The sequence below is a fragment of the Tamandua tetradactyla genome, chromosome 15, assembly GCF_023851605.1.
Source record: "Tamandua tetradactyla isolate mTamTet1 chromosome 15, mTamTet1.pri, whole genome shotgun sequence".
In the NCBI taxonomy this organism is placed as follows: Eukaryota; Metazoa; Chordata; class Mammalia; order Pilosa; family Myrmecophagidae; genus Tamandua; species Tamandua tetradactyla.
This window is the reverse complement of record NC_135341.1, coordinates 35,900,172-35,924,579: the sequence shown is the minus strand read 5'-3', so window position 1 is coordinate 35,924,579 and position 24,408 is coordinate 35,900,172. Positions and strand designations below refer to the sequence as shown.

General features: G+C 58.7%; 1 protein-coding gene across 5 annotated transcripts in view; it reads left to right on the top strand.

Moving 5' to 3' along the window:
- Positions 1-24,408, top strand: part of SEMA3F (semaphorin 3F) — a 40,794-nt gene that overhangs the window by 11,709 nt on the left and 4,677 nt on the right. For 2 of the 5 annotated variants that reach the window (XM_077129241.1, XM_077129240.1), the window contains 11 exons: positions 5,584-5,743; positions 18,601-18,761; positions 18,844-18,906; positions 19,016-19,135; positions 19,820-19,912; positions 21,476-21,569; positions 22,815-22,934; positions 23,153-23,292; positions 23,418-23,532; positions 23,676-23,745; positions 23,903-24,047. In XM_077129241.1, the coding sequence (XP_076985356.1) occupies positions 5,584-5,743; positions 18,601-18,761; positions 18,844-18,906; positions 19,016-19,135; positions 19,820-19,912; positions 21,476-21,569; positions 22,815-22,934; positions 23,153-23,292; positions 23,418-23,532; positions 23,676-23,745; positions 23,903-24,047 (1,281 nt within the window). Of the gene's footprint in view, positions 1-1,331; positions 1,555-3,486; positions 4,393-5,583; positions 5,744-18,600; positions 18,762-18,843; positions 18,907-19,015; positions 19,136-19,819; positions 19,913-21,475; positions 21,570-22,814; positions 22,935-23,152; positions 23,293-23,417; positions 23,533-23,675; positions 23,746-23,902; positions 24,048-24,408 lie in introns of those variants that run through there. The other 3 variants (XM_077129244.1, XM_077129243.1, XM_077129242.1) reach the window with 3 other exon arrangements.

Sequence of the window (24,408 nt, the reverse complement as noted above, 5' to 3'; positions counted from 1 at the left end):
AGGATGGGGAAGAGAAGAAGGGAGATGAGGAAAAGAGGGAGGAGTGAGGAGGACTGAGAGGGAGAGAAAGGAAAAGGAAGAGCAGGGGTAGAAGGAAGGAGAGGAAAAGAAAAAGGAGAGGGAGGGAGATGGGGAGGGAGTGAAGGAAGGAGAGAGGATAAAGCACCTAGGGACCTCAGGAGAGTATATGGAGCGGGGCTGAGACTGTGGTCCTGACTGGTGAGACCATGGCCTTGGAGTGAGGATGGAGGAAGGTGGGACAAAGGTAGGTCCATGCTCAGTGGATGGACCCTGAGCCTATCACTGCCAGGCCTTTTGGAGAGGTGACCCCAGACCATCTGGCTTCTGTGGGATATGGAAACTAAAGAGGTGAGGCCTGCTGGGTCTCCGGGGACTGCTGGCCTCAAATAAGTCAGGCAGTTGGAGGGTGGGTGGCTGGACAGAGTAATGTGGCTGGACTACCCTGGCCAGGCCTGGCCTGGAGTTAGCGGCCGCGGGCAAGTCCAAGGGTGCCTGCCGTCGCAGGGACTGCACCGCCACCTGCTGAGAAGCCCGGGCAGTTCCGGCCCCGCGCCGCGGGGTTCACGCGCGGGGCCAGGGGCGCGGCCGGCAGTGAAGGGGAGGAGGGACGCGGCAGGGGGTGCGCAGGTGAGCGCAGGCTCGTTGCTTCCCGGCGCGCCCGCCCTTCCCGCCAGGGAGTTGAATGCCGGGGTAAACACCAGGCGCGGTGTGCGCGGTGTATCCACGGAGAGACAAAGCCGGGGCGGGGCGGGGGCGCCGCCCGTGAAGTGGGGGCGGGGGCTCAGGGCGCGGACTAGCCTCACGGGGCGCAGGCGGCCCCAGCGCGTGGGAGCCCCGAGCCCAGCCCGCGGACAGGTGGAGCGGGGGCGGGGCGGCGGCCGGGCGGGTCCCGCCCCGGAGGTGGGGCTGGGCGGGTCAGGCGGGGCGGGGCCGTGCTATGCAAATGTAGCCCACGGGCGGCCAATTGCCGGAGCTCCCCGCGCGGCTCCGAGCGCCCCGTCCCGCCGGCCGCCGCGAGACGAGAGCGAGCGAAGGAGCCAGTGGCCGCGGTCCGGCTATCCTCGAGCGCAGCGTAGGGCCACAGCGCGCCGAGAGGACCGGCACAGCCCCGTGTGGCCGCCCAGCCCGGGTCCAGCATCCAGACGAGCGCCGCGCCACCAAGCCGAACCGAGCGCAGCGCCCCGAAGCCTAGCGCGCGCCGCCGCCCGCGCCTCGCGCGGGGGAATGCGCCCTCGGCGCGCCGGCCAGGGGGCGCCCGCAGCCCGCCCCGGGGGAGGCGGCCCCGAGCGCCCCTGAGCCTTCCCATGGCCCGGGCTGGGGCCCGGGGCCTCGGCTGCTGACGCGCCCGGAGCCGGTGGAGCCCGCCAAACACCGGCCGCGGCGCGGACCCGGCTCAGGGGCAGCGGTGAGAGGGCGCGGGCAGGGCCATGGCCCCGGGGGGCCGCTAGCCCGGGCTGGCCCAGCCGGGGAGCCTCTCCGCCTCCGCTGTCGCCGCCGCCTCCCGGGTGCCGAGGCCTCGCCGCCGCGGGAGAGGTGAGTGCGGCGGGAACCGGGAAGGTGCGGGCTGGCGGCTGGGCCACCCCACGACCCCTCTTAGGCCCGCGGCGTCGCAACTCCGCTGAAGTGTCCGGGGTGCGGGACTCCGCGGCTCAGGGGTTGCTCGCGGACGCAGGGTGGCGAGACCAGGGTGGACGCTGTCCGTACCGGCTCCCCGAACCTCCTAGCTCCGAGGTGGCGTGGGGAGATGTGAATAATGTGGCTTGCCGGATCATCAGTGTGCAAAGCAACTTTTTCCGCATGGTCCTGGGTGGTGGGCGCTCCTCCACCTCCACCCCCACGCTTCTGGAGAGGGAGTCCTGAACCCCTTTCTCTCCTCTCAGCTCTCACTCTCACTAGCACCTCAGGTAGTCCTCCCCCGAAGGTGCGTTTACTCTGCTCCGGTGTCTACCTCTCCTAAGCGAATTAGCTCTAAGGCAAGCACTATACTGGCAGCCCCTACGTAGGGGGTTTCCCAAGTGGTGCGACAGGAGGATCGCCAACCCCGAGTCTCTTATCCCAGTACTGTTCCAGCCCCCTTGACCCCCAACTGCCAACTTGGGTTTGCTTTTCCAGTAGGGAGTCCTGTTTGGATTAAGGGGCTAGACTTTCTGTGAGGCGTAGGTGAGTTGAAGAGAACCTGCCAGTCTTCAAGCTCCCACAGAGCAGGCTGAGACCTTGTGGTGAAGTGGTGGGGGACATCAGGGTTTGGCAGGCTTGCCACGAAATAGGTGGGACTGGGTATTGAGGTGGACCAGAAATGAGGCAGGGACATTGGGAAGGGGTTGCTGGAGACAGGGCAGGGACCCTGGCTGGGGGCTGGGTAAATAACTCCTAATTCTTCAGATAGCTTTGTTGTGGCCACCAGCCCATTAACGAACGTCTAGGGACAAAGGTGTGTGTGTGGGGGGCACGACTGAATGCACCCATGCGTCCACCCTGGAACTGGGTCGGGTAGGGGGCTTCTGCCCTCTGAATTCACCCAGATTATCTCCTGGCACCCCCTATCTTAGTCACAGAGACAAGGAAACTGCATCGGGGGTTAGGAGGCTCATACCAGCTCAAGGGGTTGGATGGATCTGGGGCCTTTTCCCAGGGTACCCAAAAGGCATGTCTGGACCCCACGGGGGTATGATATATAGGACAAGGCAGGAGGCGAGGGCACAAGCATGCTTATCCCTGCTGCTACCCCTGGGCTCTAAAGGAGCCAGGCCCGGAAGTGCGGGGGGGCTGGGGGGAGGATGGTATTGGAGAGGGAGGCCAGCAGCCCAGCCTCAGCACCCCCCCCCTTGTTGCTCAGCATATGTTGGGGGGGTGGGGATGGAGCTAGGTCCAGGTGACCTTGACTGGAAAACCCTGGCCACTAAAGGGGGATTTCAGTCCCAGCCACACTGAGGGTGCTTCCTGGTCCATGGAGTGTTGGGGGAGGGGGTGGCTGAGGAGCCGGGAAGGAGCTTTGGCTGGGGAGGAGTATCCGAAGGGCTGGGGAGGGAGTGGGAGCTGTTAATAATTCCCTCCCCATGTCCCCCAGCAGCCCCTGCTCCTGCCTCCCCACTTATCCAGGCAGTTCTCAGCTCATTGGAGCCAACCTCCCTTCCGAGGCAGACTGGTCCTCCCACCCCAAAGCCCTTTCCAAGGCTGGGAGGTCTGGATCAGGCTGGGCAGTTCAACCACCTGGCCCTCCGTCCCGCCCCCAGGTGCCTTCAGAACCCCTCCTCTGACCGCCCCTTCCCTGCACCCCTCGTCAGCTCCAGCTCCTCCTTTCTTTGTTCGAGCAAGCGTCTATCCTCTGTCCCTCCCTCTCTCCTCCCTCTCTCCTCCTCCCTCCCTCCCTCCCGCCTGCCTCCCTCGCTCCCTCCCGCCAGCCTTCCTATCTTCCTTCTCTACTCTCCTCCTGGTGGGCTCCCAGGTGGCGGTGGCCATCCCTCCTCTGTCCATCCACCTGGGCTTGGCCAGACTTGAAGGCTCTGCTGAGACTGAGTGGAGGGCATCTAGGGACTGGCAGATCCAAAAGGACTGTAGACAATGCCTTCCCCTCCCCCTCTCTGTTCTTCTCTTCTTCCTCCTTCCCTTTCCTTCTCTCCACCACCCCCTAGGCCGCCAAGGAGGGGATCTGGACTTGGGCCCTGAGGACCTAACAGATTTGAATCTCCCCCTTTCAGCTCTTTAAAGGGCCAGAACATGGTAGGAGGTCCCAGTAGGTCAAGGCCCCTCACTTTTCTGGACACCTTGGAAGACTCCAATCCTGTCCTTTGACCCTGACCCCATCACCATGAAAATGGATGTAGGAGATATGAGGTCATGCAAGAGGGTGAGAGGTAGCCTAAAAGCCCTTCAAAGCGGCTCAGGCTGCTTTGTGCCCTCCCCTAGCCAGGACAGTGTCTTCCAGCTCAGCTGAGCCGCACGCCACTAGGTCAAGTCCTTGAGCGAGCAACGTTTGCTTGCGAAGTCATGTGTGGGCATGCAAGTGTGGACATGTATATGTCCACATCTGTTAGTAGGGGCCTCCCAGGTGTACTCCGAGTGTGATGGGGACTGTGCATCCCTTTTTCCCACTGCCCCCCTTGTCAGAGTAGCCACTCACTCAGCGCTAGCTTTGTACCCACACTGCTCTCGGGGAGGGGCTGGTTCTGATTCTCCTTTCCTTCAGACAGCCTCCTACCCCTCCCAGGAGAGAGCAGTGATGATGGGGGATCTTGAAGGAAAACAAGAGGTGTGCCAGGCGCTCAGGAGAGGGTGTTCCCATCAGAGGGTATCACATGGAAAGTAGGCCAGGAGGCCTGAAGCGGCACTTCCTGTCTGAGGAACCACCAATGGTTTGCCTTGGCAGGAGAGGTGAGGGCTCAGGAGAAGTGGGTCTGGGGAGGGCACCAGGGTCTGGCAAGTGGGATTTGAAAGTCAGGTGTGGAGCCTGGGCCTTGCCTTAGTATTGGGCAGCCAAGGTGGTGCTCTGAAAGGGAATTTACGGGCCACAATACTCCTCACCCCCCACCCCAGGGTTCTGGGGGTGGGTCTGGGGTCCTGACTCCCATGGATGAAGAGAACAAACAGGACAGATCTGGAGAATGGGGCTCACATTGTCATACTTGGTACCCCTACCCCCAGCATATCTGGTTTTGGGAGGTGGGGTGGGAGTTGGCGCTGATTTGTGCAGGGAGGGAGCAATATGTTCTGACAACTGGTGCTGGGCTGCGTTTACCCAACAGCCAGCCCGCCTGGGGAGACAATATTTAAAAAACACAGAATCGAAACTTGGACTGGCTGAGGGGTGGGGGCTCTGCAGGGGTCACTGAGGCTGGCTCAGACCCTACCCCAGGCCTGCTGGCCATCCTAGCTCTCCTTCTCTATCCCTCTAGAGGCAGGGCTGGAACTTTTCCCTGGCAGGAAGTCCTTCTGCCTGTCTAACCTGGATCCCTCCTGCTTTGATTTCAGTAGATGTGGACCCTGCTACTCTCTGCCTCTCCTCCTTCCCCCTGGTGTGTTTCACTCATCACCCCACTCTCTCTCGTGCTTCCCCTCTACTCTAATAATCAGGTCCAGATTTCCCTGCACTGGGAGGAGAGGTTTGGCTAGAACAGTCAGGGATGGACATGATTCCTTGAGGTGGGAGAGGAAAAGAGCAGCCCTCTTTGGGAGGGTGTATGCAGAGGAGAGAGCCTGTTAGGGACCTGGGGATAACTCCAAGATCACCTCCTAGAGCTGGGCCCTGTGAGGGGAATTCAGGATGCTGAGTTGGAGGTTGCTTCCTGTTGGCTCTCATCAGCTCTGGTAACCCTGGGCTGCCCACCCTTGCCCAGTCTTCAAGCCTATTGCTGACACCTCCCCAGACAAATACAGGTACAAGAACATTCGTGAGATTTGCACACTGTGGGACATTCATGGCTCCAGGCTACAGGTATGGGCAAGAAGGCAAGCTGGGGAAATTGAGGCCCTTTGGGCAAAATTGTTTAAAGGAGTTATTGGTAGGATAGGACTCCCCCATCTGCTTCACACATTCCACTGTTGATTCCCCATCCCACCTTCCAGGTGTCTGGAGAGCCAAGCCTGCTTCCTGGGCCCTACGCCCCTCTCACAATGCCTGTCGCTGGTCTCCTCTTCTGGGCTTCCCTTCTGACTGGGGCCTGGCCAGCTGCCCCCACCCAGGACCACTTCCAGGCCATGCCCCGAATTCGGCTCTCATTCAAAGGTAAGAGGCTGCCTTGCTCACAGCACTTGGCCCCACTATACAGGAGAGAGAGGAGAAGTCGGGGCCAAAAAGGACAAAGTGAACAGCCACGTGGATTGCTCTGGGTATGTGGGGGACAGTGACTTACCGGGAAAGGCTGGTGTCTGAATTATTTAGACGTTTGGGGGACAGTGACTTACCGGGAAAGGCTGGTGTCTGAATTATTTAGACGTTTGGAGAAGAATCTGAGCACCTTCCCAGGTTGGCCCTGGTCTGCAGGTTGTCTCTGTCTGTGTGATGACTGGGGGGAATGGGGATATCACTCCTTCTGAACCCATGTTCACTGAGGCCCTTTCTTTCTGTGTACCTGGTCCCATCCTGGGTAGCCCCTGGGCTGGAGGGACAGGTGGTTGGGGCAGACACCATAGTGGTATGGGTGCTTGAGGAATCTTACTTATGAGTCTCCAGATGGGAGGGAGTCCCAGGAATCAGGAATCATTTGGCTGAGCAACTGGTGGGTGGGCCACCTGATGGACTCAGGGACAGTGTGAGCTCCTGAGATCCACGCCCCCACCCCTCCTGCCAAGTAAGCACTTTGCCTGGGAAGTCACTAGAAGGCTTTAATGATGGGTTAGAGTCTGCAGAGCGAGGGGCTAGTTCCCCAGCTCCATCACCCTGGGCAGGCAAACACATGCAGTGCACATACCCAAGTGTACTGGCTCCCTAGCCCCTTCCTCGAGAGTAGGGTCAGAAGAATCCATGGTCAGCCTGGGGCTGGGGCCTAGGGGACCTAGAGTGACTGTTGAGTCCACAGCCTTGGTCCTTCTCTGGCTCGAAGTCACTTTGTCCAGCCATTCGCCCTGGGTGGGGCTGCCTCAGCCCTGGCTGGCCAGGTTTCCGGGCAGTCGTATTGGGGTGAAAGGCTGGGCTGCACTTTCCTTCCTCAGGCTTGGCCAAGACCCAGCCCCCACCCCACCAGCTCCCCTCCCCTGGCCTCATCCCACCCCTGCAACTTAGTGGGAGGAGTCACAAGTGAGCTGCCTGTTATCTCCTCTTCCACTCACTGACTTCTGGGAATTCCCAAGGATGTGCCCAGAAAGGATCCTGTGCAGGGACTGAGAAATGGGTAGAGAAGAGTGAATTTGTAAAAGACCCCTACACACGCACACGCACACACACATGCACACACACACACATACACCCCCCCCAGGCCTGTGAAGGTAAGGTATTTATTCTGTTGATACCGATACCCTCCTCTGGTGGAATTCCTCAGAGTATATTAATAAATCTTGAAGGGCCTCCATCTGGGTCCCTCCCCTCCCCTCCCCAGCCCAGAGGGGTATACTGTCCTCTCCCCCCACAAAGGAAGGAGGGATAGCTTGAGCTGCACATCCAGGGACCTCTCAAGCCCAGGGATCCACACTGGGTATTATTTTTGTCACCCTGGAGACCCATGAGAGGAAGCAGGAGGGACGAGACATAGGAGTCTTCTGTGTGCTCCTTTTAAACCTTCTCAGACCTCCAGAGGCAAAAGGGCAATGGCTTTTGTTCCTGTTTTCCAGAGAGAGAAATCGAGGCTCAGGCAAGGGCAGGGCCAAGGTCAGGCAAGAGGCAGAAGCAAGACCAGAAATAGAACCCCAGCGTCCTGGCCTTGCCGGTGCCCACAGAGTGTCAGGTCGATTCCCTCTCAATTAGCTCTGAAGCCAACACCCGCGGTGACTAAAAACCCAGTTCGCCTCTTGGGCTGGTGCCAGCCTGCGGTGCTGACGCGGCCCAGGGTGGGGCTGCAGGATGCCTGGGGCAGCCCCATCACAGGGCTCTCTGTGCCTTTGCACGTGCAGGTTCCTCTCCCTCAAGTAACCTCCCCCATTCCCAGCATGACCTTGTGTCCTAGTTTTAGGCTTAGGCATCACTTCAGTGGAAATAGGTACTTAGGTACCTACTGTACGCCAGGCCCTGAGCTCACAGTCAAGCTCGATGAAAGGACAGTGGACGCGTGGCTTGGCAGTGCCACCTGGGAGCTAAGTACCTACTAGGCACCAGGTCTTGTGCATTCTGCATACTAGATGGTCTCAGTTATTCATGTGCTTTTGCCTAGTGTTTCTAGAGTGAGTACAGAGAAATTGGGATCCCACAGCCAGGCCAGGAACTCGGAAGAGGGTGGGGTGTGCTTCTCTTTCTGAGGTATGCACAAGGGGCACAGAGAGGGCTACTCTCAGAAGCACTGGTAGCTACTCTGGCTCTGTACTTCAGTTTCTCTGTCTGTGTTTTGGATGGATACAGCAGCTGGCACACCAGGCATCCCCTCCCCAACCCTGGGTCATGCCACAGCTGAGAGGTGCCAGTTCTGGCATGGGTTGGACCAGACCCTCCAAGCCAGAGGTGCTGGTATGAGGGGCTGTGCTGCCCAGCGCAGATAAAGGAACAAAAGCAGGAACTGGGCCAGGCTTGAGCTCCTGCCCGCCCATCCGCCTGGGTACCCCGGTCAGGTCTAGTGAGCCAGTAGGGCCTGAGGGAAGAAGGACCCGGGGTTCAGACTGGGGGGAAGGGTGCTCCTATGGAGCATCTCCTGAGCTTCTGTCAGCAGCACGGCCCTGGGCAGACAAAAGTGAGGGCTTAGGTGAGAAAGATTTCCAGGAGCAGATAAGATATTCTTTCCTGAGAGCTCCTGGATGCTTGGGGCTAGAGAGCCTGGGTAGCAGGACCCTCTTTCTTTCACTTATCCATGCCTGGCCCAGGTCTCCTCTACCCCAGAGTCTCTGGAGAAGGTGGGGAGAAGACCCCCCCTTCCCAAACACCACTTGGCCCCAAGCAGCACTGGCCTTGCCCTTGACAGGCTCCAGGCTTGGGGCCACAGCCTCCTGGCAGCAGCAGGGAGGTGTAAGGTCTCCACCAGGCCCTTTGTTCCACTCAGGGAGTGTTTACTTTTTCCCAGGAAGCCCCCCTTCCCTCCCCCAACCCCTGCAACTCTGGGCAGCCAGCTGTTTGGGCTGGATTTGGCCAAGACTTGAGGCCATGAGGTGGTTAGTGGAGGAAAGGGATTTTGTAATGACATGAGGGGCTGGACACTGAGGAAACTGAGGCAGGAGCAGGGAGGGAGCAGAAGTTCTCCTTACCAGAGGAGGTCAGGAAAGATGGAAATAATAAAAATAATAATAGGAACCTCTGGTGACTAATAAATCATGGTCTCCCAAGCCCTAAGGGAGCCTTCCCAGCCTCATTTCCCGTGGAAAGGGCACTGGTTGCACTGGGCAGTCTCCTTTTCCCCTCTGACCACTGAAGCAGCAGCCCTTGAGTTTGCCTAATCCAGCCTTTGATCACCCCAGCTCCTCCACTCTGCATGGTCCTCTATGAAGACCCCTTATTTCAGAGATGGGAAAACCAGGGCCCCAAGAGAAGAAAGAGTTCCTATGTTCAGGGTAGCTCTAGGGTTCAAACCCTCTTCAACTCTGGGTATAACTGGCTTGCTCAGGGAAGAAGGATGTTCCATAGGTGGAGGGTGACTGGGTGGACACTGATCACTGCCCAGCCCCCTCACCCCCTGCCACCTCAGCATGGCCTCTGAACCTCTGGGGCTAATGTTGAAGGACAGTGCCACCATTCACATCATTTACATGTGGCATCGGAGGACCACAGTTGACAGGACTCCTTGTTTGGAAATAATGCAGTTCAGAGGATCACAGCACATTGACTTCACCTGTATGGGGGTAGTGGTGTGAATGTGGGTTGAGGCAGAAGTTCCCTGCAAGTCCCCATGGAGCATTGTCCCCAGGCCTGTCTGAGGGGAAAGGGGGTCTGGAGAGGTAGAAGACTAGCCCGCTTGCCCCCCAGGGGTTCTCTGGCCAGCCAACTAAGACATTGAGTCTCAGATTGCAGAATCCCTGGGCAGGGATTGGGAAGTGGGTAGGGGAGAGTTGGGGGGAGGGCCCAGGAGCTTTGAGGCCAGGGCTGGCTCCAGGGATCTGGGCAGGGGTCAGATGGGGTTTGGAACTGGCAAAACAGGGAGGGTGGGTGTTCCAGGGTGAGCCAGGATGTGGGAGGAAGGAAGATCCAAAGCATGAACTCGAGCCCAGATCCCTGCATTTGGGATTTCCGTTTTCCTAGAAATAGGAGCCTGGGAGCCACCTCACTCGTGAGGAAGGACTTTGGAAATGGCTGTTTCAGCAGTGGGGCGATCCTGAGGGCTGCTCCCCCACCAGCTGGCCAGGAATTGAGCCTTGGAGAGAGTGGAGGCAGGGTTCCTGTGCCTGCCTGATAACCTGCCTGAGGCCCAGCCTGGGTTGGCAGTGGCTGGGGCCTTCAGCTGGGGTCTTTCCAGGTCCAACCAAGCTTCAGACGGGACCACCACCAGCTGGGCCTCAGCAGCACAGGCCTTGTCTCTGGTTCCCTGGCACAATGCCTGCCCCTCCTTCCCTGGCTCCAGCTTCCCTTGGCACTGAGCGAGGAGCTGGTGCATGCTCAAGGAGTAAATCATGTTCCTTGGCAGCCCCCGCTGCTTTGTAATCGTAAAGAATTTAAAGAGAAACCGCTAAGATAAAAATCTCGTCCTGGCCTATAAAGGCATCTTTTACCATGTGGCTAGGAGGCTGTGAGCCTCCGAGTGGGCTTTTGGGTGTCTGCACCTGTGTTTGCATGCCCTCCGACCCTGTGTCCCCTCCAGAGGTGGTAATGGCCCAGGGGTGGCTGCAGGGCCAGGGGTACCTGGCCCCTGACTCCTGAGAGGCCTCCAGGTCCTCACCCAGGGCAGGGAATGGGGCACTTAAATTTGGTGTAATGCAGAGGTAATGATGGTTGAAAGTGCTGGCCCTGAAGGCAGACAAACCCTGATTCTACCCTCGTCAGTGGTGTGACCTCAGACAAGTGGGTGGCGTAGCCTCTCCAAGCCCTGATTTCCTCCTGTGTAAAGTAGAGATGGCAGTGGCCCCATGAAAGCAGCATCCCAGTGTCTCAGGCTGCTTTGCTTACATCCTAGCTGTGGATAGACCTTGGGTAATTAACTTCTCTCTGTGTTCCTGCTGCCTCATCTGTAAAATGGAAATAAGAATGGTCACCAACTTCATTGGGTTGTCGGGGAGGTGGGCGGGATCTCACTGTGTGAGTGTGGTTACTGCCCAGATGGAGGAAGTCTCAATAGCCAGGGACATGCTGACAGTGGCAGAGCTGATCTGGGAGGATGTCCTGAAGAGTCACACACAGCCTCATCCCTGCGAAAGTCTCACCTCTGGTGACAGAGACAGTGTTTGGAAAGGATAGCAGTAGAGACCCTGAGCCTTTGGGGTGGAGTGGGGCTAGGAGGAGAATTCCTACCAACAGCATCTAGGCAGGCTTCATGGAGGAGGAGGCTGCTGGAGAGAAAGGGAGATTGTGGGAGAGGGAAGAATAAGAGCAGAGATGTGGGTGGTGCAGTGCTTAGAAGAAAGGGCAAGATGCTGGATGAGGTCTTGCTTTTAGTACTAGGATGTAGAGTTGGGATTTTCTCCTTGTGGTTTTTAAGCTTTAGTAACTCTCATGGCAGAAGTAATAAAAATGTATTGTGAAAAAAAAATCCAGTGGTAGAGATGCACCAGGTGGAGAGTGGAGCCTCTGAGGGGCTTCCCTGAGATAAGCACCCCAGCCTGGTTGGGGCACATGGCCTGCTGCAATGGCCCCCTTCACTAATGCTGCTCTAGCCCCTGCTGTAGCTTGCTGTAGAGGTGGCAAGACTTGGCGCACTCACTTGTGCATCTACACAGGCTGAGAGCGTGTTTTCCCGGCTGCTCCTGGTGCTGTCCCAGAGTCTTGGAGAAGCAGAAAGAATTCCTGCTGCATTTTTCTTAGAAATAGCAAGAGGGCCCATGCCAGAGGCCTGGATGCCAGCAGGCTGTAGTCTGAATCCAAAGCCTGGCTCACGTGGATAACTGAGTTTGGCAGGCCTGCCACCCATCCCAAACCCCTCCACCCCCTGCCAAGCAGCCCCAGGGAGAGGGTGAAAGCTGCTCTAGTCACCAAAGGCCTCCTGGGCTCTAGACGCTGACCATTGGTCCTGTCACAGCAAGGAATGGGGTCTGGACTGGGATTGCTGGACTAGGACCTGGGGGGCCAGGCTGTATGGGAAAGGGACCTCAACTAAGCTGCCTTGTGTTCTCACTGGGGCCGCAGGTAAACCACTGGCTCTCTGGCGCATCTCTGTGCAGGTCAGGGGCAGCCCAAGCAAAACTGGACCCTCCAGGCACCACCCAGGCACTGGACATGGGAAGCCTATGGGGTTAGCCAGGCACCCCCCCCCCACTCTTCTACCTTCCTTCCTCCCCGCCCATCACTACCCTACCCCCTCCTTGCCTTCCTACCTGGACATACTCTTTCCTCTGAGGTCTCTGCTCCTAGCCAAGGACCTTGGTCCTTCCCACTTGGCAATCAGTGCTGATGCCCTCATTTCCCTCCATGGGCAGAGTCCACGGAATTGCATATCTTCTGGTCAGCCAGCATGACTGGCTTCTGGTGACTTCTGAGTCACACGCTACAATTGGCAGGGCAGGGGCTAGAACTTGGGGCCTTGTGGACTCCCTGCACCACTTGAGGTTCAGTGGGGAGCATTCCAGGAGACCTCTGCTTAGGGCTGGCCCTGCCTGCCATTTTGATCCACACCATCCTGTCTCAGCACCAGACCTGCGTGGGTGCTCGCTGGGCTCCTCACCCGGTCTCACTGCGTCCTCTGAGGCTGATCCAGAGCTGGCATCTGCTGCTGTGTGCCGCGTCTTCCCCATCAGAATGTCTGGGGCATCTTGGGAATCTCTGGGTGGGTGACGGTCAGTTGCTGCAGGGACCCTGGGAATCCGAGGAGGGCAGCAGAGGTGGGGGTTGGGCCCTTGGTCAGGGGGAGTGCCCCAACACCCACCAGCCTGTCGGTCCCATCCTGGCCTGTCCATCTGGGTGATTTATCGGAGTAAATGAGCCATGGAGAGTTTGTTGTCTTTTGCAGTCACGGAGAGGAGGAGGTGGCAGAGGAAGGAGTGTGGGGTTTCCGGGCCAGGTCTGGAATGTGGGAGGAGGGGTGGGCCTGGAGCTGGAAGCACAGAACCGCCATTTCACTCTCCCTACCTGAGAAAGTGCAGCTCTCCCCCTCAGGACCAACCTCCTCTTCCCATCCCCTCTAAGCTTTCTTGGGAGCACATTTCTGTATGAGTTGCTCTCCTTCCCCTCCAGACCAGACCCCTTAACCATACCATGTCCTTCACAGGCCAGGCTGGGGCTCTGACCTCTACCCAGCCAGTGACTGCCCAGAAGTGTTTTCTCAGGCAGGCAACCCATGCAGAACCTCCCAGAGCCTGAGCACCGGCCCTGAGTCTGACGGGTCAGATGCTGCTGGGGCATGAGGGCAGGTAGGACAGTGGAGGCACCAAGGAGGGAGAGGCCCTACCAAGTAGGACAGAAAGGTCAAAAGCCACTGGGCAGTGCTGGAGGGGACAGTGTGGAACCTCTCCTTCCAGGCTGCAGGTGCTAGGGAGTGACCCTACTGCTCCTTCCAGCTTCTGGTTTGAGGAGCCCCCAGCCTGTGCCCCCAGCCTGTCTCTACTTGGGCGGAGCAGGTGGGCGCTGGGGCGGAACGGGCGTGGGAACAGCAGGCCTGGGCCTGCCTGCCTGCCCCAGACCCCAAGCCCCAACCCCCAAAGCAGGAGGGGAGGGTCCAGCAGAGCTTTAGCCCAGCTGGGTGGCTCCAGCTCGGGCTTGGTGTTTACTGAACAGCCAAGATGTTTACAGTAGCCTTTAGGATGGGGCCCGTCATACCAGAAGATTCCCTATCTTGAGGGTCCTGCTGGGGACTCTTCGAGCCTCATCACTTCCCTGCACCCCTGGGAGAGGCACACCAGGAATGTGGGCATTGCAACCATCCCTACCTTTGCCAGCATTTGGGATATCTAAGCCAGGGCTGGGCCAGTGTAGTGTCGTCTGCCCCACTACCTTGAGGTCTTTCTGCTGCCTTCTCCCTACCCGCGTTGATGCCTCTTGACTCTGTCCTTGGCTCCCTCTCCCTCCTGCTCCGTGGGGGAGCGGACGTGTCCCAGGAAGTGGCAGCTCTAGGTGGTGAAATACGGTAACTAGGTCCCCAGTTCAGACATTTAAATTAAATTCAATCTGAGCGGTTATTGAATATAAACACGCCGAGTCATTTACATGTTAATTATGTTGAATGGGCTACGAGGCCATAATTAGTTGCTAATTGGGTGAGAGCGGCTGTAATTGGTTTTGTTGGCACCGACCTGGTTCACCTGCCTGGGGGGGAAGGGGGCGGGGGCACATGGCTCCTGGGGAGGCCCCTAGGTCTCCAGTCTGGAGACCTGCAGCCCAGAGGTGATGATGATGGGGGATAGGTATTGAGGAGCCTGGGGCTTTACCCAGGGGAGGGGTGTCTTAAGCCCTTGGCAAACCTGAGTCTTGTTCCTAGGGAATCCCATCCAGTATATCCAATAGTAAAAAGCGACTGGGGAAGCCAAGCCCCAGTTCAGCAGTGACAGGCTTCTGAGCACCAACCCCATGTGGGACCTGCACCTGAGCAAATGGTTAATACCAAAGAGAGGGTCCATGGGAGCACAAGGCAGGTGTCACCTTGGTTGAACTTCCTGCAGATGCCCCCAGCCCTGGTTGGCCCGGTCAGAGGTTGGGTGTTGGAGTATGAGGCAGACTTGTGCTCTGAAAAGGGGAAAGGTGTGTGAAAGGCTTTCAGCTGCCCTGCCCCCCGGCTCAGCCTGGCTGCGGCCCCCAGGGGTGCGGGGCTCTGCACGGGGCCTGAGACCTTCAGGCTGGCCGCTCATTAAAAGAGGATTAGGCAGGGAGCCTGCGGGCCAGCCCAGGCTTGGGGCCTTCCTCTGGGGCCCTCCTCTAAGGCCCCTCACAGCTTTGGGAGAGTGATTAAGGGACTGGGGGACCACCTCTCCCCAGAACCCGCAGGAATGTCCAGGAGGGACTGTCTGGTCCCTGCCACCACTGCCACCCCATCCTTATCCAGTTCAGACTCCTCAGAAAGGCAGGAGGTCTGTCTTTCTAGCAATGAAGCACTGACAAAGACCCTGGCCAGGCACCCTCCCAATCCCATTTCTCTTCAGCTCAGGGATTAGGGCTGCACCAACCCACACAAGGCCAGAGGTCAGGGCTAGGCTGAAGGGGCCTGTCCATCACCTTCCCAGGACCCAGCAAGCAAGGGGGAGTCACCGCTGTCAGTCAAGGCCTGGTGCTTTGTGGGACTGTAACCAAGGGGGTGGGGCACCAACCTCTGCTCCAAGACTGTCCTTATTGTAGCAGCCCCTGCCTCAGTGGTGGCCGACCTGGTGTCCTGGAAACAGGCAGCAGGGGGTAGGGGGCCGCCCACTCAGGTTCTTGGGTTGAGGGCTGTAGACCCACCTCCTGAGTGCCTGTCCCCATCTCCAACCTCCTTTAGAGTGAGGCATATCAGCTGCTTCTCAAAGATGGGAAAACAGAGATCCTCCCCCAGGGTTAAGCCCCCTGTGTACTGAGAATGTTCCTGCCTCTGGACCTTTGCCAGGCCATTTTGGACCAGGACCCTGAGTGTCTAATAGCCATGGGGAAGTGCTACAGGCTGGAAACAACTGCGGAAATGAGGTGTCTGATGCCAGAAAAGGCTCTTCCTTCCTAATGACGGGAAAAGCCTTCCCGGATGTGCCCAGGCTGGGTGAGGATATGGGGGCAGGGAGCCCTTCCCAGGAAGTGTCACCCAGGCCCACTGCCTCCCACACCTTGGCCTGGAGGTCAGAGTTTATCCAGGCCCAAGCCTTGGTACCCACAGAACCCTCACATGGGTTGCAGCCCCCTGCTCCATATTGCCATGGAGATGGGGGAGGGGTTTTACTCCTGCCACCAGATCCAGGCCTGGGACAAGTGAGGCAGGGGCGAGAACAGAGGACATGCCTTAGGACATGACCTGCCCCCAACTGATGCCCCCTTGAGCCTCCAGTTCTCCTTGGCCCAAGTCCCTACCCCTTAGGGTACCCAGGGATGGAAAGGAACTGGTCCCTGCTGACCCTACAGGTATCAGAGGAGGGTAGGCAGAGCTAGCCAAGGCTCTGATCCTCTTGCCTAACCCTGCCCTGACCCAGTTCCTCAAATGGAAAGTGAGACTCAGAGAGCCAACTTGTCCCAGATGGGGCCATAAATCCCAGGCCAGTAGCCCAAGCCATAACTTAGGATTCCTGACCCTCAGTTCTATCCCTTCCCCACCCCAAATATCCACGTGGGGCTCCCCTCCCACCAGTTTCCACAGTGACCAAAGTATCATGTCCTGTGACGACAAACCCATTGACGCCACATCCCATGGCTGCTGGGAGGTCCCAAGGGTCCTGAATCACACGCCCAGTTGATGGAGGGCGAGTCACCTTCCGGCCTTGGCCCTGTCGCAGGCAGTCACCAGCGGGGCTGGCTTCTTCTGGGCCTCCTGCTCCCTTAGCCCCAAGGCCGTGGACCTGGGTGTGAACCCCACCCGCCCCGCACGTAGCTTCCTTTCTCCGTGCAGTTATGTCTTCATCTGTGACTCACATGCTGTGAACATGTGACTTTGCATGTAGTGGGTGCTTATGACTCCCCGTACCCCCACCGTCTCCCAGGGACAGACTTGGGGGTGGGCAGGGTAGAGAATTGAGAAGCAGGATATCAGATCAAGCTAGTCTGCCCCTGTCTAGGTTTCCTCATCTGTTGAATGATCCCTGCTCTGCCTTGCTCACAGAAAGATCAGGAGCTGGGAGTGCTGGGGCTTTGGGCCCAGGTTGGAGGCTGAGGCCCAGGGAGTCATGGCATAGCAGAGGGGGAGGGTCTGCATTATAGAAACCCGAGGCTGGACAGGGATTATGTGTCCCTAGAGGGTATATGTCTGGAGCTTCCCCCACCCCCAAGGCCTTTGTCTGAAGGTGCCCACTTGAGCCTCTACCTTCTCCCCTCCATTGTCCCCAAAGTGTCCCCTCGCCCAGTGGGATGGGTAAGGGCATCGCCAAGGCCATGCCCCCAGCCAGAGTATAAATAACCCCTGGCGGGCTGTCCCATCTTGTGGGGGTGCTCCACTGGCAGCTCCACTTCCTCTCTGGCCACTTCCCAGCAATGGGGGTAGGGGAGTGTTTACTTTCCTGTTGTCACTATGGTTGGGTGGTCAGGCAGGGGACTCCGAGTGACCCAACAACAGGTGCAGGACAGGTGCCTGGGCTACCCTGCCCAGGACTTCAGAGGCGCCGCTGGACAGGCGGTGAGGCTGTGGCCAGGCAGGGATCGGCCCTTTGATCCCTCAGCGTCCCAGCGTCCCTGTGTCCCAGTGTCCCAGTGGTTGGCCAAGGTCATCACCTGTATTCCCTTGTAGCTACATAGAGTTTGGGCAGGGCAGGGCTTTTCCCTGCCTCCAGCCCCTCAGGGTGAGGTTCTGGTATCAGACATGAGCTCCAGGTCTGCTCTGGGAGCCCCCTGACCCCAATCTACCTTAACTACCCTGCATACCCATCTTGGCCCATCCTGGAGCTGCTCTCAAAATCCCTTGAGCCCTGCTCCCGGGTTCACAGCACATAGGGTCAATCGGGCCAGTCAAGGAGAGTTGCCCTGAAGGGAGAGTGTGACCTTGACTGATGGGACAGAGCAGCCTGCTGGCCCCATCTTCAGCTGAGTGCAGGGCTTCAGACCCCAGCTGTTTTACTCTCCAGGTGCCAGACCCAGGCCTCCTCCTTGATAGAGTCATCTGTAAAATGGGTTGCAGGTGTGGGGAGGGGTGCTGTGCCGCGTGTGATCCCCTTGGTGAGTAGGTCACGAGTATATATGCATGTGCTCTTCTGTGTGCTGCCATCTCAAGCCCCCTGTACTTGTGAATATTCATCACCCTCATTATAATCCTCCCTCTCCTGCTGAACTAAAAATAGCTGAGGGGGGAGGGAGATGGAGGAGGGGCTTGCCAAGGGAGCCCCTCAGCTTTCCCCTCCAGAGCCACGTTCCCAAGCTTCCTGGAGTCCCTTGTCTGCCACTGGCCAAGCGCCCTCCTGTCCTTCATCCCTAGGAAGGGGACTTGTCCCCAGCAACCTAAGGGTATAAAGGCCAAGGCTGCTCAGAAGGTGCAGCCCACAAAGAGAAAACTGAGGACCCAGCTGGGCCCTGCCCCCAGCCCTGGGGACTCTGCCGCACAACAGGGAGATCCTCTCTCCTTGGGAATGACTGTTCCTGGTTGATTCAAAGCGGCCTAAGAATTCCACCATTAGCAACCCTGCCAGGTTCTGGAGCCAGCTTGGGTCTTCTACGTGGAGCTACTTTGTGCTTCTGAATCCTAGACCCCTTCCACTCAGAGACCACATCCCTGAGTGTGGGATGTTGTGTGGGACAGCATGGCTCCAGCAGGGTCTTCCTGGCTAACCTGCTTCAGACAAGTTCAGGACCTGCTGTGTGCCAGCTTTTCCCTCAGTCTGGTTCTCCATGGGGGTGAGGGCAGGGCAGCAGGGCTCCATGCCAGTGTCTGGGCTCTCCTGGCTGTGTCTGTCTCCCACCCCCACCTGCTCATTAACCCTTTAGGTCCCTGTGGGAAGCCAGCCCCACCCTGAGCTGGCTTTGATGCCATCCTACATCCTGGCCCACACCCACCGCCCTTTCACTGGGACCCACAGACTGGCTGGGGCTGCCCAGGATTCGGGGGTTTAGCTTAGGGTGTGGCCCCTTCCCTGGTCTGCCCATATGTCCCACTTTCTTCTCCCCAGACTGGGCAGGGACTGGAGAGAGAGCTCAGTGGGCCTGGGAGCAGAAGCTGGGGTGTAGGGGAAGGGTGGGACAGGGTCCCTAGGGAAAGTACACGGTCCTCATCTCCCCTCTGTCAAAGACTGTATGGCTAGATGGTCTCTGAGAGTCTTAACTGCGACCTTACCCTCCACCTGCAGAGCTTAAGGCCACAGGCACTGCCCACTTCTTTAACTTCCTGCTCAACACAACTGACTACCGCATCCTGCTCAAGGACGAGGACCACGACCGCATGTACGTGGGCAGCAAGGACTACGTGCTGTCCCTGGACCTGCACGACATCAACCGCGAGCCCCTTATTGTAAGGGTGGGCGTAGAGGGGTGGAGTGGGAGGCGGGAAATGGGAACCCAGGGCTGCACCCTCTGACCCCCCTGTCTGGCAGATCCACTGGGCAGCCTCCCCCCAACGCATTGAGGAGTGCGTGCTCTCAGGCAAGGATGGCAACGTGAGTGCGGTGGAGTTTGCAGGTGGGGTGGGGGGCCCAGGTGACCCCAGGGAGGGAACGGGGCCAGCCAGGCATCTGAGCCTTTCCATGGCTCTCCCTCTGGCCTCAGGGCGAGTGCGGGAACTTCGTCAGGCTTATCCAGCCCTGGAACCGAACACACCTATACGTGTGCGGGACAGGCGCCTACAACCCCATGTGCACCTATGTGAACCGAGGCCGCCGTGCCCAGGTAAGCCACATCCAGCCTGGCCCTGTGCCACCTCCACTGTGCCCACTTTCCAGAGTCCTGATGGGATCCTGTGTCTTGGGCCAGTGACTCTTCTCACCTGTCTTAGTCTCAGTTTTCTCCCCTGAAATTGAGGCTGACAGCTGCCTTTCTCACAGGTTGGTGTCAGGAGGAGGCAGTGAGCTAATGCTCCCAAAGCTCTTAGCACTGTGCCTGGCACATAGTAAGCTCTCGCTCCATATGTGGCAACAGTTCTTTTGGCTTTGCTTGTGGCCCATGTCCCTGCAGCTAAGCCAGAGGGCCAAGCAGTGGCCTTAGCACCAGGAGGTACAGCCACGTGGCCTTGGGGAGAGCTGACTTTCTCCCCCAGGCCCAGGGGTTAGGAAGAGCTGCTTCTGCCCAGTTCTGCCCCACCCTACCTGCTTCTGCCCTTTACCATTTCCATGTGGGCATGTATGTGAGCTGGTGTGACCTCATGGGGCATGTGTGAGAGCAGTTGAGCCTCAGGGGCACAAGTATGTGCAGGCGGGCTCTAAGCCAGTGTGTGTGTGCATGCACACGTGTACTCTGGGGGCCTGTGTGTTAATGTGTGTGCCTTGTGCGTGTGGTGTGAGAGTCTGGCAGCCCAAGCCCGCTCCCCCAGCCCCTGCCACCCCCAGCTCTAATCCCTGTTCCTCGTCTCCTCAGGCCACACCATGGACCCAGATGCAGGTGGTCAGAGGCCGAGGCAGCAGAGCTACGGATGGTGCCCTCCACCCGACGCCCACGGCCCCACGCCAGGTGGGCCTTATCCCCCATGGCCCTCAGCAGGCAGCACTCCCCTGAACTGAACTCACCCTGAGCCTGGCCTTCCATCCAGGAACCTGCATCCCAGGCCAGCCTCCCTAGGGGCTTCCCTCTGTCTCCCTGTCCCCCATTCCCACCCCTGCCCCTGCAGTTCCCTCAGGTTCTGAAGTCTTTCCCAGATGGATCCGCATCAGCCTCAGTGTGACTCATGCAGGCAAGAAATCATGAAGCCACCAGGTGGGAAGAACAGGAGCCCAGGAGACAGCTGTGCCTCAGCCACTCAGAACACATGTGCAGATAGGCTGAGCATACACCAGCAATCCTTGGGTGCACACACACACATGCCCTCTTAACCCACACCTCACTCAGCACCCAGAGCAGGAACATGGCCAGGGTACACAGTCTGACACGTGGCTCTCAGGGACCCTTGCCCCACACTTCCCATGGATCATCTGATAGGCACATGTTTGGGGCTGTCCTCCCCTGGGGTGGGAAGGGCAGAGCAGTCTGTTCAGTACTCAAATCCCAGGGCTGAGCTAGGGGAGCTGGGGCTGGGCAGGGGCGGGCAAGGGGGCAGGGGCTGCCGGTGAATGACAGAGCATGTGGTCACTTGAGCGTTTGTCCATGGCGGTGAGTGCCACAAAGTGGGATGGGCTCATATGTTGTGTGTGTGTGACCGGGGTATGAGCAGTGGGCTCCGTGTGCTAGCAGTGATGCATGCCGATCTGTGCGTGCAGCCCCTACGTGTGCAGGAAGTCATGTGTGCAGAGTGTGACCAGAAGTGGGCCTGTGTGCACCTTCCCATTACCATCCCTGCCACTTGCCACCGCCTTCCTGCCTTGAGCCTCTCTCCTCTCTTTCCCTCCCTTCTTCCTACCTTACCCCTGTGGCCCTGTGAGCGCATCCTGGTCCTGTTGCTTTCTTCATCCTCTTTCCTACATCTTTAGGGCTGGGCTGGGAGGTACAGGAGACTGAATTCTGCGTGGTCCAGGCTGGGTCCTTCAACTCCTGGCTCCCTGGGGAGATGCCATCTTGGAGGGCTTTCCCTGGGGGCTCCCCCACGGGTCAGGGAAAATGGCATGGCCTCTTGGTCTGTCCCAAGGACCACAGATAGGGCACAAAGCATGGGACACAGTTATCTTGGAGCCCTCTTGGCTGGTGGTAAAGGACAGGACCCCTATCCCGCAGCCAGGGTCCCTTGCCCTGGTCAGGTCTGCAGCCCCTCCTTGGTCCAAGACAGGCAGCCACACCCCAGATAGTTGTACCTGTGTGGCCTGAGGGAGCCCTGGGCAGAGTCCTTCTGAGCCCAGAGGCTCAGCCTACCCCTTGTCCCTCTTGAGACCTGCAAGGCAGTGCCCTCCCAGACTCAATCCCCAGGTCTTCCCTGAGACCTGGGACCAGGAAGCACCTACCATGGAACCTGCAACGCAGCCCTGCCCCAGGAGACCTGCTGGATGGTGTTCAAGCAGGGAAGGAGGCCTCAGGGTATCCCTGACCCTTGTCCTTCTTGGCTGTGGGACCGGCTTGGATGGTGCTGAGCCCCACTCTGCCCTGCAGGATTACATCTTCTACCTTGAGCCTGAGAAACTCGAGTCAGGGAAGGGCAAGTGTCCATACGACCCCAAGCTGGAAACGGCCTCAGCTCTCATCAGTGAGTGCCCTGCACCCCTCCCTTGTTTTACAGCCTGATTGTGTGGCCTCTGCCTCCACAGCAGGGGATAGGGCGCCATGCTCACCCCAGGGCAGAGAATATGAGCATTTGTCCCATGGGCCCTACCTGGTGTGGGAAGGGAGAACCCAGCCAGACCTGGGTGTTGAACTCAGAGACGGACACCAAGGTGCATGACCTTCCATCCAGCTGGGGGCTGAGGTGGGCCGGGTCCCTTTCTGGCACACACAGTGTGGCCCATGCAAAGCCCAGAGCCCTCAGGCTGCCTGCAGGAGAAGAAAAGCTGAGGCTGGAGTAGGTGTGTTTAAGGGGGTGGCCCCATTCTCGGTATGTCTGGGAGGCCAAGAGTGGCTCACAAGGAGGCACCAGTGGAGATTTCTGGCCCTCTGACCAGCTGGGAAGAGTGTGCCTCTGGTCTGGGCAGGTGTCTGGAAAAGTAGGGGGGGCGCTATTCTCTGAGGAGAGGTTCTGCCCCCCCCCACACACAGGTTAAGCGGGCCCACCTCTGACCCTGGCCTTGGCATTCGGCCCAATGTAGTCTGCCTCTCAGAACAGCTGCCAGGCACTGTGCCACTTCCCAGCCTGGAAAAGGCCCCTGGGGCAGGGGGTGGGCATTACCCTCCCCCTTGTGGCTAGTGAGGCAGCACCAGCCTGATGGCAGAACCCAGAGCCAGGCCCAGGTCAAGGAATCTGATAGACGAGAAAGGGCCTGCCCTGGGAGACTCAGAGAGGGAAGACGGGGAGTGAGTGGTCCGCTGGAGCCAGCTCGATTATCAAATTTTCAGGAGTTTTGTGAGCTAATTGTTAAATGTAGCTATTATTAAAAATTAAATTATATAGACTTACAATTAGATAAATCACAATTAGAAGAAAGCTAACGAATACTCAAAATTCATTACCTCTAATTACTTTACTATGTGTTGACTGTCAGCCGCCCTTCAGGGTTACTTAGGCCTGTTGTACCAGGGGGTGGGACACACGGGATGGTGTTGGTAGCTCTTGCTAGCTCATCTTCAGGGGCCTCAGGTTAGCTTGAAATTGGCCATGGCGGAAGTGTTTGCACTGCATAGACTGACCGTTGCCCTTAATCCCGGCCTCTCCTGCCAGAGCCCCCAGAGCCAGTCATTAAACTTTTCCCACCCCACCGCTGAGATTCTGCCCTGGGGGTGTGAGAGGAGCAACGGGGCCGGCCCAGGCGAGGCCCCCTGACTGACCCCCACCCTGCAGACGAGGAGCTCTATGCTGGTGTGTACATCGACTTCATGGGCACTGACGCAGCCATCTTCCGCACGCTTGGAAAGCAGACGGCCATGCGCACCGATCAGTACAACTCCCGGTGGCTCAATGGTGAGCGCAGCCTGCGAGATCTTAGGTGGGCGGCGTGTCTGGGATGCTGCAAGAAGACTGGGGACGGGAGGGTTTTCAGCTCTGTGACCAGCTGGGGAGGGAGGGTTTCTTATCTGGGGAAGCCTTGGGGGTGTTCCTGTGCTCGGCTCAGGATTCTGTTGGGGCAAAGGATACTATCAGAGGAGGGGCTCGCCCCGCTGACCTCCGCCCGCCCTCAGACCCTTCGTTCATCCACGCTGAGCTCATCCCCGACAGCGCGGAGCGCAACGATGACAAGCTCTACTTCTTCTTCCGTGAGCGGTCAGCAGAGGCCCCACAGAGCCCCGCCGTGTACGCCCGCATTGGGCGCATCTGCCTGGTACGCGCTGCGGGGGGGGGTGTCCCTGCATCATCCCCTCACCAGGCCTGGCCCTGGCTTCTACCAGCTTAGCCCCAGAGGCGAGTGAGCTGACCTGCCCTGGCCCCCTGCCCACTTTCCGCCAGAACGACGACGGTGGTCACTGTTGCCTGGTCAACAAGTGGAGCACGTTTCTGAAGGCGCGGCTGGTCTGCTCCGTGCCGGGCGAGGATGGCATTGAGACCCACTTCGATGAGCTCCGTGAGTGCCTGACAGGCGGGAGGGGGCCTGAGACTACTACAAGAGAGGGATGGAGGCTGCATGGGTGGGCGACACCTCAGTGGGTGTGCCCTGGGACTCCTGGCTAAGGTGCCCTTCCAGCACATTTTCCCTCTCCCCCCCAGAGGATGTATTTGTCCAGCAGACCCAGGATGTGAGGAACCCGGTCATTTACGCTGTCTTTACCTCGTCAGGGTGAGGCCGGGGCCCAGACCAGCAGGGTTGGGGTATGGCTGGACTGAGGGGCTGTGACTTGTGGAGGACCCCAGCCTGGCAGTGAACTGTGGGGTAGGGGCTGGCTTGGGGGCCTTGGGCCTGCCCTGCCCACAGCAGCTGCTCGCCCTGCCCACAGCTCTGTGTTCCGAGGCTCCGCCGTGTGTGTCTACTCCATGGCCGACATTCGCATGGTCTTCAATGGACCCTTTGCCCACAAGGAAGGCCCCAACTATCAGTGGATGCCTTTCTCCGGGAAGATGCCCTACCCACGACCTGGCACGGTGAGGAGCCCATAACCCCCTCTCCCTTTTCTTCCTTTATGAAGCTGATCTGAGTTTGCCATCTGCAGACACAGCCCTGCCATCAGGGAACTCAGCCACATAGGGAGAGGGACCATAACACATGGATAAAACCTCCCTTTACATACCACATTAGGCTGTGAAGGCAGCCAGGCAGGATCCCAGGGCAAAGGTGGCAGCAAGGTGTGGCAGGCTGCTCCGTGAGGGCCCTCTGAGGTGGTGTTTTTTGACCTGAAGGTTAGAGAGAAGTCTTCAAAGCAAAAGCTGGGAGGCCAGCTGGAGCTCAGCGTAGCTGGCCACCAGTCGGCAAGGCCTGTGGGACCTCTTAGTGTGACCTGGGCCC